The sequence below is a fragment of the Falco rusticolus genome, chromosome 1 (assembly GCF_015220075.1).
Source record: "Falco rusticolus isolate bFalRus1 chromosome 1, bFalRus1.pri, whole genome shotgun sequence".
Classification (NCBI taxonomy): domain Eukaryota; kingdom Metazoa; phylum Chordata; class Aves; order Falconiformes; family Falconidae; genus Falco; species Falco rusticolus.
Genome location: NC_051187.1, coordinates 92,492,456 through 92,511,011, shown reverse-complemented (window position 1 = coordinate 92,511,011; position 18,556 = coordinate 92,492,456). Strand labels below are relative to the sequence as shown.

Below are 18,556 nucleotides of genomic sequence, written 5' to 3'. Positions count from 1 at the left end.
TGGGCACCGTTCCTCCTCCCCCCGCGAACTACAGCTCCCGGCGTGCATTGCTGCCGCCTGCCCTGGCTGGGCCGGAGCAGGTGGCGCGCTGCCCTGCGGGAGTTGTAGGCCGGGGGGGGACACGGATGGGAAACGGGGCGGCGGTGGGGAGGGAGGGGGCGCCCGCTTTCGGCCCGGTTACCGATCCGTCCCGCTCTCCGCCGGGGCAGAATGGGGCCCGGGAGGGCCCGCGGCCGGGCGGGGGACGCCGCGGGGAGCGGGGACACGTGTCAATCACCCCGCCAGGCGGCGCGCGCTCCCCGCCCCGGATGCTGAGCTGGGGGTGGGGGGGGGAAAGATGGGAGCGGGCACGCGCTCGACGAGGCAAGGGGGGGGGGGGGGGGGGGGGGAGGGGAGAGGAGCCGGGGGAGCGCGCGCTCGTATGTAAATGAGCGGGCGTGAGGTCAGAGGCAGATGGAAAAGGGAACAGACAGAATGGCCGCCGCGGCTCCTGCTCCTCCTGCCGCCGCCTCCCAGTGCCGGAGCCCCCGCTGCACGGCGGAGCGCAGGGGAGTCCGCCGAGAACTCGACTCCTGGCGGCACCGGCTCATGCACTGTGTGGGTAAGAGAGCGGGGGGCGGGGGGGCGGCGGGGTACCCCGGCCGTCGCGGGGCGACGGCGGGCAGGCAGGCAGGCAGCGGGGCTCCTGAGGAGAACGGGGGGGCGAGGCGGGGAGCGGGGTCTCCCCGCGGGGGAGCGGGCTCGGCGCCCTGAGCCGGGTCGCTGGGGTGGGCGGAGGGGCGTAGCGGGAATGGAGGAGCGGCTCCAGCGGCTTTCTCGGACGGCGGAAGCGGAGACGGGGTCTGTGGGAGAGAGCGAAGGTCCTAAGCCGCCTCAAGGCAGCGGCGGGTGGGTGTTACGGCTTCGGCCGGGGCTGCTCGGTCCCTCCCTTCGCCATCGACCGAGACCCCTTCTCGGCTCGGGTCCTTTTGTCTCGGTTTCCCGTCGGCGCGGTGAGTGCCGGTGGCTGCCCCCCTCCTCTCCTCCTCCATCGCCAGTGCCTAGGGGGTGGAGGGGGGGAGGGAGCCCGCCTGTGTGTGCGTGTGTGTGTGCGCCTTTAAGAGGGAGCCGCTCCTGCACTGACGGTTGGGATTTGAAGTTTTCCCACCCCCCTGGAAGTTGTCATGGCGACGGCAGTTCTCCCCTCGCACTCCTTCCCCCCCGCCCCCGGGGCTGCCCCGGTGGCTCTCGTGCCGTGAGGTTCCCCCGGGTCACGTGACTTCCCCGCGTGTCTGGGCGGGGGGCGGGGGAGCGCGATCCCTGGCGGCCGCCCCGGCGGCGTTCCCGCGCGGGGAGAGCCCCGGCGGCGGGGGCCGGGGGAGGCCGGGGCCGCTCCGCTCCGACCGGGAGGGCGCACGCTCCGCCGCGGCCCGCCGGGGTAACGGCTCGCGCCTCTGCCCCGGCTTCCGCTGCCCCTTCCCCGCGGGCAGCCTGCCCGCTGCCAGCGCTGGCGCTCGTTACGTGTGCCGCCGCCGCGGGGCGGGGGTGTGGGGGTTGGGGTGCGGTTTGTGTGCTTTTCTCTTTTTTGTTGGTTCTTTTCCCTTTTTTCCTTTCTTTTTTTTTTTTTTATAATGTTTGGAGGGGGAGCGAACACTTTGATGCCAGGAACTGCTCGTTTGTATCGTTTCAACAGCCGTTTCCCTTCTTAGGGAAATAGGTAAACCCCTTGATCTTCAAGCAGCACGCTAGTGTCAGTGCTGATCCTCCCTGATGGCTGAGCGGTGGAAACACAGGTGTAGCGGGGAGGGTAAGCAGCAGTTCATTCAGTGTTTCTGCCTGTGCTTCAGACGAGATCAAAGAAAGAAGTAAATATCTAACGAGTAGGTACACATAATTGCAGGCAATTAGTTTTGTCCGAGTTTGTGGGGTTTTTTTACATATTTTCAGTAACTTGGTAGCTGTTTCATGCGCATGTACTTCTTGTTCTTGCAGTGTTGCCCCAGTAACACTTTTAAACACCTGTTATAACACCTGTCTATATATTATGATACCTGTGTACACTTGCACTGTCTTTGAGCTTTTATACTACTGTTTAGGAAAACAATGTTTATGTCTTTCTGTACACTAATACATTAGACAACGCTTCTTGTGGAAAGAATGCAGTTTAATTAGTATATATAGGGAAAGGTAGGTCATTGACACAGATGCTGTAATAAATCTGATGGGCTAATATCTCACAGTATATAAGTGGCCGTTCCTCTGTTTACCTGTTATTTAATGTCATTTCAGTTTTAGATTTAAATTAAAATCCTAAAAGTCTGCTTGACAGTTGGTGACTGAAGGGACTTTCAGTTGGTAATGGTATGCTGCTGGATGTGCTCAGGGAATGCTATTGCACAGCATGACCAACACTGACAAGGGCTGCAAAGAAATGTAATGAATGCTCCATAAAAAAAAAATCACCATACATTGGGTCTTCTGATGGGCAGACCTATTGTGGTTAGGGAGCTTCTTCAAAGTTGTTTTTTGGGGTTTTTTTGGTTGCTCTTTCACTGAGAATTGCAAAGTGTAAAATGGTAATATAATTTTTGTTCCAAGAAGGAGAAAAGTGAGTGTGAAGCAACACAACAGTGCAATCAGTGTGAAATATAATTATTTAGGATATGATAGATTTTTATGTTCATAATGCAAAATTCAATTAATAGAAAGGAGCCCTGAAATGATTGACAACTGCTAAGGAGGAAGGACATCGGTTATGGTTTAATAGTCAAGAGCTACCTTTGTTAAGAACTGTTACTTGGCATGCCTGTTGAGCAGCCCTTATCTGAGAGAAAATGTAAACGAAGTGGCAAGAAAGTGAGTAGTCAGGTTAATGGACGTAGAGTACCCTTAACACCTTTGGCTTGTTGTTTGGTTTTTTTTTTTCTTTACTCCTTTGAAATTCTGTAGGTGTAAAATGGCCTCCTAGGTTAGCTCAAATCAGCTTCCAAAGTAAAAATGGTTAATTGTGTTTTCTCGGCAAAATGTTTCTAAGGATCTGAAGAGTGTAGCAAACTTAGTGTTAAGTGGAAGGTCTGAAAAGTTGTTCGGTTGATGGCTGAAATGGCAACGTGGTGTGAGAGGAGTGGTGAATTTGATGGATCTGGCATAACTTTTTTTTCTTTTTTCATTCTTCTCAAGAATCACACATTTGTTGCAAAGTGAGGAAAATTATGTGGTAAAGTAGTAGCCTGCCCCATTTCTTGAGCTAGCTTACTGCCCTAAAAAAAAAAAAACAAAACCACCAACAAAAGTCTCAGATCATTCTACCCTTTGCTTTTTTTTTTTAATTAAAAAAAATGTTGAAAGGTGATATCATTTGTTAAGCATTATGTTCAGGGAACAAAGCAAGAAAGTACAGACTCCTTGAAAATGTCATATTGTTTTTGCTAAACCCTTTGGATAAGTAACTATTTTGATGTCTGGTATCACTTACCATGTTGATACTAAATTTGATGTTTACATTTCTGTAGTATAATCACTTGCGCATTTTGAAATCCTTTATCTGTAAAGCATTCCCCATCCGCTTAATTTATGGATATGGTAAACTGAGCCAGAGATAATACCTCCAAGACAGTGATCGTCTAGCCTGGGGCTTGTAGTTGACAGATTGTTCATATCCGCAACATTGAGACAGAAATAATATTCAGTTGCTTACACTATACTGTGTGCTTGAAGTTCATTGATGGTTAGGGACTTATGCTTGAAGGGCTCAATTGCTGAATTGTTTGTTTCTCAAAACCTAGTTGCAAACTTGAATACTGCATGGACTTCAGAATTAAAAGCTTGGGTTTTGCCAGCCTGTTACATTAATTTGTGACCTGCAGAATATGATATAAAGTCTTGGGTAAAAATGTTTAAGCATTTTAAAAATTGGAAAAGAAAAAAGGCAATAAAATTTCACTGACATTACTGAGAATTCTCTTATTTGGTATCTAAACATATCTGAAGGTACAAAAGACTTCAGATTTGTAAGTGAATGAATATATTCATAGAAATACTAAAGAGGTGTTCAGTACAAAATAGCTGTTCAGGTGGTAGGTAATCTTTGTGTACGTTTTGTTGAGTGCTGACATTCCTAAGATGCCTAGACTTGTGCTTATAGATGTGCCTAACTCCTTGCATGACTTGATCAAGAGTTCAAAACTAAATGCTCTTAGAAGGCACCTGAAGATCTTGATTCTGTTGGTGTTCTTACAGCATAATATGTGCTAACAAGTACTGTTTATAGCACCACTCACTGGTATGTTTTGTCCAAGGTACAGTCTTTGTGCATAACTAACAAACAAAATACCCTAATTCTAAATTCTATGTTTATGGAAAAGTGTCAGAAAGCTCAGACTTGAAGTACTGAACTTAGCCAGCAACTGAGCTCTGTGGTGGTTTAAATTGCAAGAGATGAATATCAGAAGGGTTAAAAAAGCTTTGTAATGTGAATTGGTTAAATGCATGCCATTGGATTGGGAGGCTTTGCTAGTATGGAGCTTTTATAAAAGTCTAGCTTCATACTGTGGTCAGCCTTAAGAAACAGGATTTATGCCATTTTCCAAGCAGTCATTGATCCCACTGACCAATTTTGTTTGAACTTTGCAAGTAGAGTGTTAGCAAGTATATTGAGTCCCCATAACTTTCATGAAGTAGGCACAGAGGAGAGACCTAGTAATTGCTGGGTGCAAGAAAAAGCTTCATCAGATGGTGCTTTTTAGAGTGTTGTCACAGTAGCCTACAGTGGAGTTTGGAGCAGTAACTTGCGGCTTTTTAATGGAAAGTGCCAGGTAACTCCAGTCATGGATATTGAATCTTCTTGCTATGGCATTGCATTTTATTGTGAAAATATAAAAAACTCTGAATAACCTTTCATTGTGAAAATGAAAGTTTAAAATATTATTTCAACTATTTAAAAAAAAATATATTGCTGTTTGGGGGAGGGGAAGGGTAGAAGTTTTACTGTTCCTCTGCTGCAGCTCAATGGCACACATTTGACAGGAAATAGCCTTGGTATTGGTTTCTTATAAAAACTGAAATGTGATCAAAGTGAAAATCCATTTTTGTATGCTTGTGAAATCTAGCATACAAATACTCCTTTACTCATGTTATATTTTTTCAGACTTTTGTCCTTCTAAACTGGGATACATTGGTGCATCTAACTGTGTTTTGATGCATCTAGTCTTTCAATATTTTTTAAAAAATACTTGAACTTCTGCTCCAGCTTACTATTTTTGAACATGAGGGGTCTCAAGTGCACTTTCCAGGTAGAGGAACATTCCCCACCTCACTCCCAACCAAAAAATTTGTAGCTACTGCATTTGGTGTGATCCCCAGGCTTGCATTAAGTACTTAGTATCTTTATTCCCACAATAAGCAGAAGTGTTCTCACTTTCATTGTGGCTCTAAGTACTTCGCAGCAGCTTAGTGTCACTTTTTTTGTAATACTACTGGCAGTTTTGGGTGACTTTCTGCAGTTGCTGCAATAGTAGTGGCAGAACTAGTTATTTTGCTATACATCTATAATGTATGTGTGTATCTGCTAGTGATTGTTTTGATGGCTCAATGCTCTATTACCTGTCAAGCCATTAACAGACTGTATGCAAGAATGATTTCAAAATTATACCTGCTTTCAATTCTTTTGCTTCCTTGGCTCTCTGGCTTCTTGAAATGGCAAACAAGCTTGCTGTGACCACAGTGCCATCATCCAGTATGATGGGTAGTAATACTGGTTTAAAGTGTTCCTGTGGATCTGTCGTGCGTTGAGCTATGATGTGAAACTCTTGGAGTGATTCCAGTTGTAAAAGAGATCAGGGAAGTAATCTCGGCATTACTGCAAGTGTTGGAAGAACAGAAATTGAATCTAGATCAGAATCATAGCACAGGTTCACAGACAGTTTTTGATGCAGTGGGTGAAGATGGTATCATGTAAAGGAATAGCTCAAACTGGTATCAGAGGCAGGTGTGCAAGTCAACATTAGCACTGAACACTTATTATGGCACTGCAATCTTAAGAATACGTTAAAGTGCCATCTTGCATCATCATGTCTCACAGAACTATTACCAGAGTGGAGAAATCACAATCTTGACTGCATGTTCCTGTTGCTTGTATACTTGCATCAGCACTCATTGGACCACTGTCTGATCTGCTTTAACTCAGTAGCCAGTCAGCAGTCTGTTGAGAAGAGTTAGGGGTTTGCAAAAAACAGCCAACCAACCAACCTACCTCCCCAGAAAAGATGGATGCTGATGCTAGCACAAGGACAGGGATGGGACAGTGAAACAGAAGCAGGATGAGTAATAGCAGAAATAAGCCATTGGATTGGTTTAGCTGCCTATGATGCTGTCAGCTGCCAAGAATGGAACATAGCCCTAAACATACCAGCCTGGTTTCCCCTAAATTAAGCAGGTTGACAAAAGAGGAAAAATTGCCAGTATGTGTATAATGTCATTGGAAGTTGCTGTAGTGTATGCGTCACATTAACTGTCCTCAGACTGAATTAAGAGAAAACACATGGGGTTTGTTTGGCTTGTGTTGAATTAACTTTGTTTCAAATATATAGTGTTAAATCAGCTTCTTTTCCATATCCTTTCACAATCCATTTCAACTCATTCTCTCAGGAAGAAGTAATTGCTTACTGCTGTCATCATGTGTTTTTGAAGGGACATGTTATGTTTGAGTCTTGAGACAAATTTTTACTTGGGAAAACTGTACAAGAAAAGTTACCTTAATGATACCCAGAGGCTTAGTTTAAAAGGCAAGGGAGGAAGTTCTGCGCATCTAGCAGTAGATGCTGTACAAGTTCACTGATCTCTTGTGAACCTGCAATTGTAAGGATGAATGGAGCAAAATTTTATGAAAGACAAAACTGCCTGCTACACAGACTAATCCATGGACTGCAGGGTGCAAGCAATGCTTTGAGTTCTTTGCTCTCAGAATTGAAATGTGTGGCAGGGCATGCAAATGGATACACACATATTGATTAATGTTGATAACACCTCTGATTATGGTTTTGGTGCTCCTTATTTCTAGATACCAGTATATGGAAGCAGTTCAATTTTTAAGTGTTCCAGGAACTACTGTAATCCTTGTCAATGTTTTTAGGCATAGCTTGAACTTTCTTACTGTATATTCTTATATGGTAGCTGTTTACTTTTTTATGTGGCTGGTGTTGAGCTGACAAATTTAAACTCTGATAGCCTTCCTACGTTGTAGGCACTAAGATTTTCCTAAGCTGGAGTTTGTGTAAACTAAAACAATGAAGTACAGATAGTGTCACTGCAACTCTGTTTCAATCCTTCCTTTGAATGGGCTTTCAATAACTGTGTGGTAATGCTTGAGGTTGGTAACTTTCGGGGTTTTTTTTTGTTGATGCATAACGCAATTTTATTTTCTTTCCGGACTCACTGTGCCTACCTTCATGATTTACGTCAGCTGGTATGAGCATTCATTTACTAAACAGTTCAACAAACTAGACTGTGTAACTACTCTAGCTTAATGCTAACCTAGAAAACAGGAGGGAAAACATGATAGGAGGAAGAATAGGAAAGAAAAGGTCAGATCTAGTTTAACTTGGATCAGTTTCCTAATCGGGTTTACTATGTACCTGCTTTTTCTTGTGAGTCAAGTATAAGTAGCTTTGCTGGAGAGAACAAGGCTTCTGATTTTTAGTAATTGCCTATTTTAGCAACAGTTTTTTGGGGGTTTGAAGTAAGGTGAAAACTAAGTTGGATGAACGTCATCCTGATCAAGATTGTGAGTGGTACTGTGCTCTTGCTCTTCTTAATAACATCTTTCCATTTGTTCTCCCTTTGTACTGGAACTTGTCTCATGTAACAATGAATGGCCCTTCTGGTTTAAGTTGGGGGGGGGGGGGGGGGGGGCAGGGCGGCTACTGTGATTTTGTTGTTGTTGCTCTGGGTTGGTTTCCTGTTAGTTGAGTCTAGTGAACTGTCTTGCTATAGTAATAAGTACTAGTAGTTGTGTAATAGGAATGTGTCGTGCTGATGAACTTATCAGATCAGTGTATGCTGTTGAGGAGCTGTATTCCTCAGCTACTGGCAAGTAGCCAAAGCTTGTACTACCTATAGCTAAAGTGAGAAAAATTAGTACCTCTTCCCCTTATCCGCCCTCACCTTTTTTACTTTTCAGCTGTATTATATGAGTGTTTTGAATAGATAGTTACAATGGATCCCTTATTCCTGAATGTGACACAAGTATTAGGGCTTCAAACAAGGCTGTTATTCTAACCTTTAATGTTCGGTGTCTTTATGTAAAATGTAGAGGTCAGCCAGAGCTTTATAGACTTCGCTAACCTAAAATTCTTCATCCCAGTTAGGACCGCTGTCTTTTATGTTATTCTTGAACCTTGCTTTCTTCCGTGTGCTTGGAGGGAACTTTCATAAGATAGGTTGGAACAGAACTGAATTTGTGTGATTCACATGTCTAGTATTAAACTTCTGAAAAAAGGATGGCATTATAAATTTAGCTACCATACATAAAACAACTTTACACCCTCAAACAAGGTGGGTTTGGTTTTTTTTATGTGGTTAGTTGGTTTGTTTTTTTCTACTGCTAATCTACCACTTCATCCTTCCATCCACTAAAGGCATAAAGAAGCCAGGAAGAGGTGAGGAGAGAGCAGGGAAGGGAAGATGGATGGTAATGGCTCATCTGTTTGAGTTTATAAGGTTGTAGAAGGCATATTACAAAGAGCAGGCAACTCTGAATCCGCAGAAATGCGTTGGGGGGTAGAGGCTGAATTTCTTTCTATGGGCTGTGGTCAGCAGCACATGACTCTGCAGATCAAAGACCCACGTGTAAGGTTGTCATCTTTTTCTTTCCATTTCTGGCACAGACCAGCTTCCTGTGCAGTCTTGAGCAGCTGGATTAACCCCTTCTTACATAAAGTTTTCTTCTTTGCAAAATTCTTCTGGAGTCTCTGCTTTTTTATAAATAAAGTTACTGCTTTTAATTGTTTGGTTCTCAACATCCATCCAGGCTTGCATCTCTGTAGCAGCATGTGTTGAATAGTAGCAGTGAGAGCTGAGTAAGTATCACTAGATGTGAATTTTTCTTTTATAGTCTGTTGGTAAACAAAAGCTTACTGAATTTGTGACTGCTTTAACTGTGATCCTCAGCTTTCAGTTTCTGTATAACTTGCTAGGGTCCTGCTTTCCAATTACAAGACATCCTAGCTTTTGTGGCACCTGGGGATTGATTACTCGCATTTGAAGAGCTGTTCATTGGAAAAAAAATGTTTTGCAACATGTTTTATTCTAAAATGCTACCAACTGCTTTCAAAAATGCTTAATTTTCACATTATAAATATTTATTTTCCTCATTCCACAGTTCCCAGCTTCTTCAAATCATCTTAATTAAAGGCTAGTTAAAAATATTACATATGAATAGTAGTTTTCACAGTCAAAATTCCACTGCTTTATAAACTAACTTTAGTGCATTTCTAGTCTGCTGAGCCACTAATAGGTCAGGGGGCAGTGTAATTAATCAGGGTTGAATATGTGGCTGCTTTTTATAACTACTGTCAAAAAGCTTTGCACATGTTATTTACAAGTTTTATTTTCTGTTCTAAAAGCACTACACTGTTTCATAATGCCAGGTTAAACTACTACTTGTGCAAAACTGCTGGACATATTTTGATTAACAGTTAACTAATATTGCTGCTGTATATGATGTAGATTATAGAAGACTGCTTTAAAAGACTCCAGCTTGTGATTGCAGCTGTCGGTTTGGCTCACGGAACAGAGAGCATGCCACAGCAAGGCCCAGTTAAATAGGTAAAGTCAAATCTTCACAAGTGGAGCTATTAAGCCCCCTAATCTTAATATGGGGGAGGATTGTCTAATGGCTCCTGCTTTGTGACCTGTAGTTCAGATGTAGGTCATTCTGGTGTTAGCCATCTGATGAGGGAAGAAAAATAGGATCTACTGCTGCCTTAGACTGCTCTGTATAAGGGCTGTAGTGCTAACTGCGCCAAACTCTTGTCTCCAAAAGTTTGCTGTGCTACCAGCTAAATAATGCGGTGACTGTGGACTTATGTGTGGTTCTGGTTCATACTCCTTAAATTTTCTTATTCTTCCTGGACCACCCTATCTCTCCATCCTTCAACTTTCATAAGCAGTTGTTTCCTGTCTTTGATTTCTCCTTGAAACCACCTGTTTGCCTTTGCTTCCAAGCCTTTTATCATCAGTGACATTAAAGCAATCTTGACAACTTTGTGTCTCCACAAATAGTTTTCTCTCAGCTTTTGACTTTTGTATGTTTCTATATGGAGCATCTTCACCACAAACATGCTCACTAAGGCAAATTATACTTTCCATCTTTTGGTCAGAAAATTGTCATGATGTCTTTCTCCAAGTGTAATTTCATCTGTTTCTTTCTATATGAACTGCTGCTAGGTATCCTATCTCATGGTGCTTGAGGAAGAGGGGTGTATGCTTCTTCCTACCACCTTATTCAGGAAATGTCAGTCTCTGGCAGTCTTGCCAGGTCCAGAAGTCTGCTACCTTGTTATCGGTTTTTCACATGCTAATCGGTAGCTGTTTCGAAGGACTTAATTGTTTGGTTTTGGAAATGGATCCCAAACTGATTCTGTCTAGAAGTTAGGACACTTCCAGCCTTAATTTATCCCCAGTTTTTATGCATTGTGGCAATGCTGTCATTTAGGGGTTTTCCCTTCTATTTTTCTCATTTCCCCTTCCATATATTCAGATGATACTGCATATTTAGCATAGTAAAACCTGAGTGTTAATGGATAATGAGCACTAATCACTCAAAAGTTGCTGTAGTGGATTTGAATTTTAAACTACTAGTTCACAGACAAGTGAAAAAAATGTAGCTACAAATGTACAAGCTAGTGCAGACTGCTAATAGCATATACTGTCCAAAGTTTACTGTCTGCACTGTGGTACAGTCCCAATTGCGGAATAGAGGCTATAATAAGCACTTTGTTCTTGTGATTTGAGTATTTCCCTTTCCTCCTGTTTCAGTTTGAATGGGTTCTAGAGAGTCATACTAAACAGTATTTCAGACAAAGTATGGTCTAGACCATGTTAAATGGGGGTCATAATAATCTGTCTTTGCATCATAAGATAAGAACAGCTCTACTACATCACAGCAAGTCTGATTAGTCTAGGATCTACTGTCTGCAGCCAGTGGGGGACTGCTAGGGAAAAATTATAATGATATTTATGAAATCTTCTAGCCTTCATTGACACTTGTCTTGATCCTTGGGAGAAATAACATTTTCTTGTTTTTTTATAACTAATCTACTAGATTATTCTGCCATAAGTTATTGTTGATTCTGCATAGATGTGTTATTTCAAAGCAACATAAAACTTCAGTGTATCTCAGGTGTCCCCTGGTTATATTATGTGACTTCTGTTTGTCCCAAAACAAGAAGCACCATATGAAGCCATTACTTTAAAAAAGCAGTGGATGGCAGAGATGTTTCCTATTTATGTGGGTTTGAGATTTTTTCCAATTTTTTTTTTTTATGAAGACCTGATTTATCTTCCCTTGGCCATCTCTTCCATCTCCCAAACCGAAGAGTTCTTACGTTCCTTGTAGAGAAGCTGTTTATTAAATTTGATCATTCTTCCCTCCTTTCTTCTTTCATCTTAGTTCTGCTCTCTTCTTGAGGTGGCAAAACTAGAACTGCGTGTATTCACACTGATGTGATCTTGAATTTGTGGTGACAAACCAGGAAGCAATGCAGGAGATCTTCCTTTAAGACGTCAAAGCATTTGACATGCCCTTTACAGAGCTCAGCCTTCCAAAGAACTGTGTATTTGAACCCCAAGCTAAAACTTGAGTGATGTCAGTTCAAAGCCCGTTACTGTCTATGTAATATGAAGATCTGCTTTCTCCACTATTTAGCTTAATATGTACTTGGTAATATTCCTCAATTTTGCCACCTTGATACCTCAATATTTTGAAGTTCCACTGATGCTCTTCATTTTCTTTGCTGCTAATACTAGACTGTACTGGGCAGTGGATTGTCACTTCATTAGATCATCTCTTTGGGTGGAAGAACAAAGGCAACCCAGGGACACTCTTGATTGTGACCTGCTGTGAAAACTAATGGTTTACTTACATGTTTTACCCATTACTTATCTACGCAAGGACTTTACCTCTGTTATTTGGGAAGTTTTTAAAGCTTTTGGAGATGGATGTCAGATTATGCTATTTCAAAATCTTGATTTACTCTTAGTGTCATGTCTGTATACCTACTGACATCATCAAATAACTCAGTAGTGTTTGAAGTACAACTTCCCTTTATAGAAGTTTTGTTGGCTCTTTAGTAATACATTATAACTCTTTAGGCATCTGGTAATTCTGTTCTTTGTATTTTATTTGCCCAGTTATGAGCTTTCTGACTTGCTGGTTTATGAGATGGACTCAAGTTGTGCCAGGGGAGGTTTAGACTGGATATTAGGAAAAACTCCCCTAGAAGGGTTATCAAGCACTGGAACAAGCTGCCGGGGAAGTGGTTGAGTCACTATCCCTGGAGGTATTTGAAAGACATGTAGATGTGGCATTTAGAGACACCATTTAGTTGGTGGACTTGGCAGTGCTGGGTTTACAGTTGGACTCAAATGATCTCTAAGGGTCTTTTCCAACCTAAATTATTCTATCATGCCATGTATGCCTTTAGCATATAACCTAAGCAAGCATACGCCATTGCTGATTGGCATTAAGTTTTGCCCCTTTCCTGTGCTCTGGTCTTGAGGTAATTAGGTCAGTGACTTCTTCATAATCAGTTGTATGAATCTCAAGTTCCTCTCAGTTTTTCTTGTTACTTTGATATTTTTATTTTGTCCCTGTCAACGAGACTGTTATTACAAGATGTTTTATTTTCTCCTTAAACTGATCATATTATGACTGGGTCCTGTAGGCCTTCTGAGGAGTAGGAGAGGCTGCTCCTTCCCTGGCATCAACTGAACTAGCTTGGCAGAGAGAAGGTCCTAGAGAATGTATAGAATATAGCGGACCATCATGGCAACAAGCTGGGAGCTTGTAGCTTAAGCTGGAAGGTGAGTTAAACAGGAGAGGAAAAAAGGAATGGAGAGAAAGAAGGGTTAGCTGCTCAGCCTGAGGAGTTGAAAATGAAGACCTCTGTAGATCGGACTGTACAGAACTCACAGGTAGTATTTAACTGACTAAAAACAAGCTTGGAAGTGCTGTAGTACAATGACTGTTGGAGAAATTTGGTTTATAAACTCACTTCTACCATCTTAGCTATTTATTTTGCAATTCTGCCACTGTTGTGTGTTCTACTCTGTTGTGGTACCTGGCTTTTAAGCTCAGAATCCTGATGATGATATTTAGAGTTTTGCCATAAAGAGGTTCAGGAGGCTTTGTTTCAAAGCTGTCCTAATTGAGGTCTTGCCACACCTTTTTTTGTTGATGCCTAAATCTGAGGAATTGTTCAATTAATGGCTTATAGTTGTCCTGTGATTTTACTTCATATAATCAGATGTGAAATGAGGTGTCGTGTGTATCTTTGGGGCTTATATTGTAGTCTGTGCTGAAGCAATCAGTCAGAACTTCAGGTATACTTGTGTGCTGCTTTTGATTGTTGGTAAAATGTATTTAGCAAGGTAAAACTTAGCCCTAAGGAAATAGTCTAACAACTCTTCTGCAGGCTGGACCATCTTCTTCAGCATCACTTGTTGTCTTCCTCCTTTTTTTTCAGTTCTATGCTTGTTTTATGTGCATTGTGCAAATTCCCCTCAGACTTGACAAAGTTTTGTCTTGAGATGCCAATTCATATGTGTCTTGACTCTAACAGATGTATATCCCATAGGCACTTGATACCAGTCTGCTATAGCCATGTCCAAAAACATGCACTCCTCATCCATGCTATCCGGTCCTCTCAGCTGTCTGATATGGAGCTGAGAAATTATTTTGGGCCTTTCCATTTTTTTCCTTAGGTGCCTTTCCCATCTGCACCCTTGTCTAAGTCTCCTGACTCCTGAACAAGTGTGTTGTGCCCCAAGGAAATGGGATTTAATAAGAAATGCTCCATTTATAACTTGTGGTGTTGGGAGTTCTTCTCTTGAAATGTTGGAAGTGTCCAGAGAGCTCTTGAGTTCAGTGCTGATGTGAAATACTGCGCTTCAGCAGTGACCCTAGATCAACTTTTGTGCACAGTCCTCAGAAACAATGGCAGATTGAGTTCTGAATACTTCTGCATTTAGTACCTCACTGCTTGCACAGAGCAGGGTGTTTTCTTAAAACTAGGGCTTCTCAACAAAACATGGGGGTTTCACTGGAGGTAAACTATTTGGTAAATCCAAAAAATATCAGGAGTTTTTGAGGAAGCATTTGTCTGTAAATCAGTCATGTCTGAATTATTGTTGTCATCTCTGGCAAGCGCTATTTGTTCCACAAACCTTTATGGAGTGGACTGAAAATTTGAGGGATCATGGATTTCTTACCTAACCAGTCAATGCTTTGTGCAGTGACACTGCAGGAGAAAAAGCTGTGAGAAACCCATGGTAGTGTGTCCTGAGTAAAATTGCTTTAGTATGATTATTTTGGTTATTGAAATCTGTGGTCTTACTTGATGAATATGCCTCTTAAATGGTGACTTTAAGAATGATTGTCCAGTTGTTCAGGAAGGGTTTTTTTTGCTGGCCCAACTTTCTCAGGCCCTTATTCAGGCTGTCATATACAGTAGCATTTTGAGGGCTGGTACTTGGTTTAGTCAGTCATTTCTGGCTCTTTCATACTGTCTGAGGAGATCTTGGCATCTTTTCAGAATCTTCTGAGGAACCAAATAACTTCGAGGAAATTGGTATTAAAGAGAATGTTTTAAAGGCAGTAGAGCAACTGCTTGTTTTCTCCAGGTCTCATCCTAGGTAGGAACAACAGGTTACACACCCTCTGCTTACCTTGCCTGCCTCATTCAACCACCAGCATCACAAACTGGGAAGAACTAGAATAGCCTCTTCTACTGTTGTCTGCAAGAGTAGCTGCTTGGCAGTCATTTGGATGGTGTATTTGAAGAGCTGTTAACTGTCCTTTGTTCTGTGTGGTGCTGTACTTCTCCACCTGCCCTTTAACAACCAACTAACCTGACTATGTGGCATACAGAACAGTTACGAACCGGATACTAAACAGCTTCATCAGTTGTATGTCTGTAATGGTACTCTGGCATTTTCTCCTCCTTCATTCTCAGCCTTACAGATAAAGGCTGTTTTGCTCTGTGTGGCATACGAGTAACCTTGACCTATGAGACTGATTAAGAAGTTTGGTACCAGATAAGTAACTTCATATGAAGTTTTCCAGAGTGCTGGAACAGTTTTATCTGGTTCCTGCAGGAGTTTCCCTCTTACTGGAAATACAGACTGTAATCACCCTTTTCTTTTAAGAAATCCTATTCCTGTATTCTTGACCTTGCAGTTCAGTTGGGTTCCCTAAGTGGTTGCTGTTGTCTTTCTGAATTGTTTCTTTAAGCTGATCTGTAGGGTACTTTTCCTTCTTAAAGTACTGAAGTTTCCTGTTTTGTCTTGCTTTGAGACTTGGGGGAAGCAATAGGATATGGCTGTCTTGTGTCAAAGAAACTCACTAGATTGTCAATGGAAAAGTGAAATCTGGTAAAGATTTTACCTTAACTGTAAAATTCATGGTCCAACTACACCCTGCGCCCCCCACCCCCCAAAAAAACCCCCAAAACAAAACCAAAAAAACAACCAAACAAAAAAAGCCACAACCCCCCCCCCCAAAAAAAAAAAAAACAAAAAACCACCACCAAAAAACACCCAGACCCCTGGTAGCTGTTTGGCTTAAAACTCCTGATTCAAATGCTTTTTTTTGGTTGGCTTTTTTTTTTTTTTTTTTTTTTTTTTTTAGCTGCTTAAACTAAGTACAGAATTTGCACTGAGTTTTTGTTAAGAAACAAAATAGGGACATGATTTTTTTCCTTTTTTGCACAGTATGAAATGAAGAGATATCTCTTACTATTTTTAAAGTTAATTTTAAAATTTAAAAATTTTAAAAATTTAGAACTGAGAATCAATGTCTGTCTGGAAATAATGGATGTTTGCTTCTGCTAAGGAAGAGCCAGTGCTGGAATACGGAAGGAACAGCATGTTTCTAAGACAGGATAGCCTACTGTTTAAACCCACCCGCCTTCTGTAAGAGCAGTTGTCTGTTCTCTACGTGACTAAAGTATTCAGAGTCTGGCCTCTAGGTACTTGAAATACGTGTCTGTTTTTCCCTTATGGTGTTCCACCCCCTGCTCCCCAAGTCACATTGACAGTTGTTAGTAATGTGTTTATAGAATAATAAATTTTGTAACTAATCTGTAATTAACTTCTGATTATGTTCTATAAAACATTACTATACATATATTATTAATGTATTTATCTCCCAATAAATTCTCAGAACTGACGTGGTTTCATTTGAATACTATATGAATTCTGTTCTACAGTAGATGAGAATCAAAGTCTCATACTGTGAATCTTACCATTTTGTTCTTTGTTTTGGGCCAGTTAGTGGTTAGGAGGAAGTTTTATCAAAAGTTTGTACAGATGTCTGTTAATTGCTTTAAAAAACAAACAAAAACCCCCACCCAAACACACCTGCTTAATCTTTGAATTGTGTCAAATGCTAAAAGCAAAACCAGGAGACTCTTTTTCCTGTTCTATTCTTATATCTGACATCTTTTATCTGATGAGAGTACAAATTTTAGCTTCACATTAAGCAAAGTTTCCGTTTCCGTATTTCTGCTTTTTCAATCTCCAGTGGGAAACAAGGGAATTCAGCCTTCTTGATCAAATGTTAAACAATTAGCAACTCATGTGTATTCTTTTCAGTGTATTGTGTAAATTCAATAAAAGTGTGCTTAGAAAATGTAGATTACAGGTTGGTTGTCCATGACATGTAAGTTGAGATACATTACTTACCTACTTTGAGCAATGTCATCTTTTCTTTTATGCACTGAGCTTGTTTACTGATTTGAAATGACAGTTAAGCTAAATTTGGAGTTCTTACAATGTAACTGGATTATCTGAGACACTTGCAATTTTAACCCTGAATTCTAGAAAATCTTTTAGGGAAAGGAGACATGGTTAGTAAGTTTTATTTCAAGTGAAGTTTTTACATAGATAAATGTCCAATTCTTGTTGACTTAGTTGACATGTTGCAGCTCTACATTTTGTCTAATTTGTCAAGCCAGGTCTTGGCTGGATACAAAAATGATGGCTGTTTGAGGGGGTTTTGTTGGTTTATTTATTTATAATTTTTTTAAAACCTAGGTATTCATAAAAACAATCTGTAAGTTAAAGGAGAAAATACATGGCACAGGTATTATAAAATGCAGAAAAGTAAGCATGACAAACTTTAATGAACTGTTAGTTTAAAGGTATGTTGCACTCATTTATTGGTAAAATTATGGTATGTCTAGGATTATTAAAAATATTTTATAATCAGCCGGTTTCAGTATTTGTGTTAATATGTTTGGAAATAAATTCTTCAAAGAATGCAGCACTGAAATTTGTAGGGTTGATAGTTCACTTACCTTGTTACAATTTGGCATCTAGATACAAGGTGCCTTTGATTCTATAGCTTCAGCAGATAAGAAATGTGTCAATTGATTTCAGGGACCACCATTTTAGTGCAGTCTAGTTGCAGATTTCAATCATTCAAACTTTTCTTTAAATAATAGAGACCAACAAATAGTCTCTGAATAGGAAGGAGTTGGATCTACTGGGAGATCAGAATGACTTCTCATGTTCATAATTTCAAGATGGTTTGCAGTTTGTGGGGAGTAGACAGGTTTGTTGAATGATGCAGATATGATAATTGAAAAGAAACCTCCTGAAAATTCCCATGGAAGTCTGAATCTCCTTAAGTTCCACTTACTTATTAAACTCACTGTTGGTCATCGGTTGCATGGAACGCTTCTGAAGGTTTGGAACTTCGTTAGTTTGCAGTAGACCCATGGTGTAATACAGAAACCTAAGCTTCAGTTTCTCAAAAGTCCATCAGGGTCAGAATTATTTGAATTAAGTATTTTTTTCGGCTCATTGAACTGGCGTTTTCTGATAACTGTGTTTTTCTCTTAACAGCTTTCAGCTAGCTCTACCTTAGCAGAAAGCTTCACATTCTTGGATTTTGATAATCCAGGAACTGTGCCAGACCTATTTGTTCATTAGTTGGCTGCTAGACTTTCTCCCAGATGCTGGTAAGATGTATGGTGCTGCCTAATAGTAAAGCAATGTTGTGACCTATTCATCGTTACAGATTTGCTGCAGACTTCACTTTTTATGATGATTTAGTGATCGTCTGACTAGACCTTCATGTAGAAAAGATGCCTTTGTCTGGCAAACCTAAACATTTTAAGTGAAATAGCCAAACTTTTCAGTCCTCACGCATATTAAAGTTATGGTTAAGAAACAAACACATGCTTCAGGCACATGGTCTTTTGAAAGTGACAGTTCCCAAGTTTTAGTTTTGGGCATTAGTCTTCTTCTGTTGTCAAACAGTTAAATTGATACCAAATGAGGAAGTCATGAGCATTTT

The 18,556-nt window shown here is 41.1% G+C and overlaps 1 protein-coding gene across 9 annotated transcripts in view; it reads left to right on the top strand.

Moving 5' to 3' along the window:
* The first annotated feature begins 396 nt into the window (after positions 1–396).
* Positions 397–18,556, top strand: part of LCORL (ligand dependent nuclear receptor corepressor like) — an 85,789-nt gene continuing 67,629 nt past the window's right edge. For 7 of the 9 annotated variants that reach the window (XM_037390146.1, XM_037390089.1, XM_037390098.1 and 4 more), the window contains exon 1: positions 397–601. In XM_037390146.1, coding sequence (XP_037246043.1) covers positions 454–601 — 148 coding nt within the window. In that variant the 5' untranslated portion in view covers positions 397–453. The remainder of the gene's footprint in view (positions 602–18,556) is intronic. The other 2 variants (XM_037390108.1, XM_037390117.1) reach the window with 1 other exon arrangement.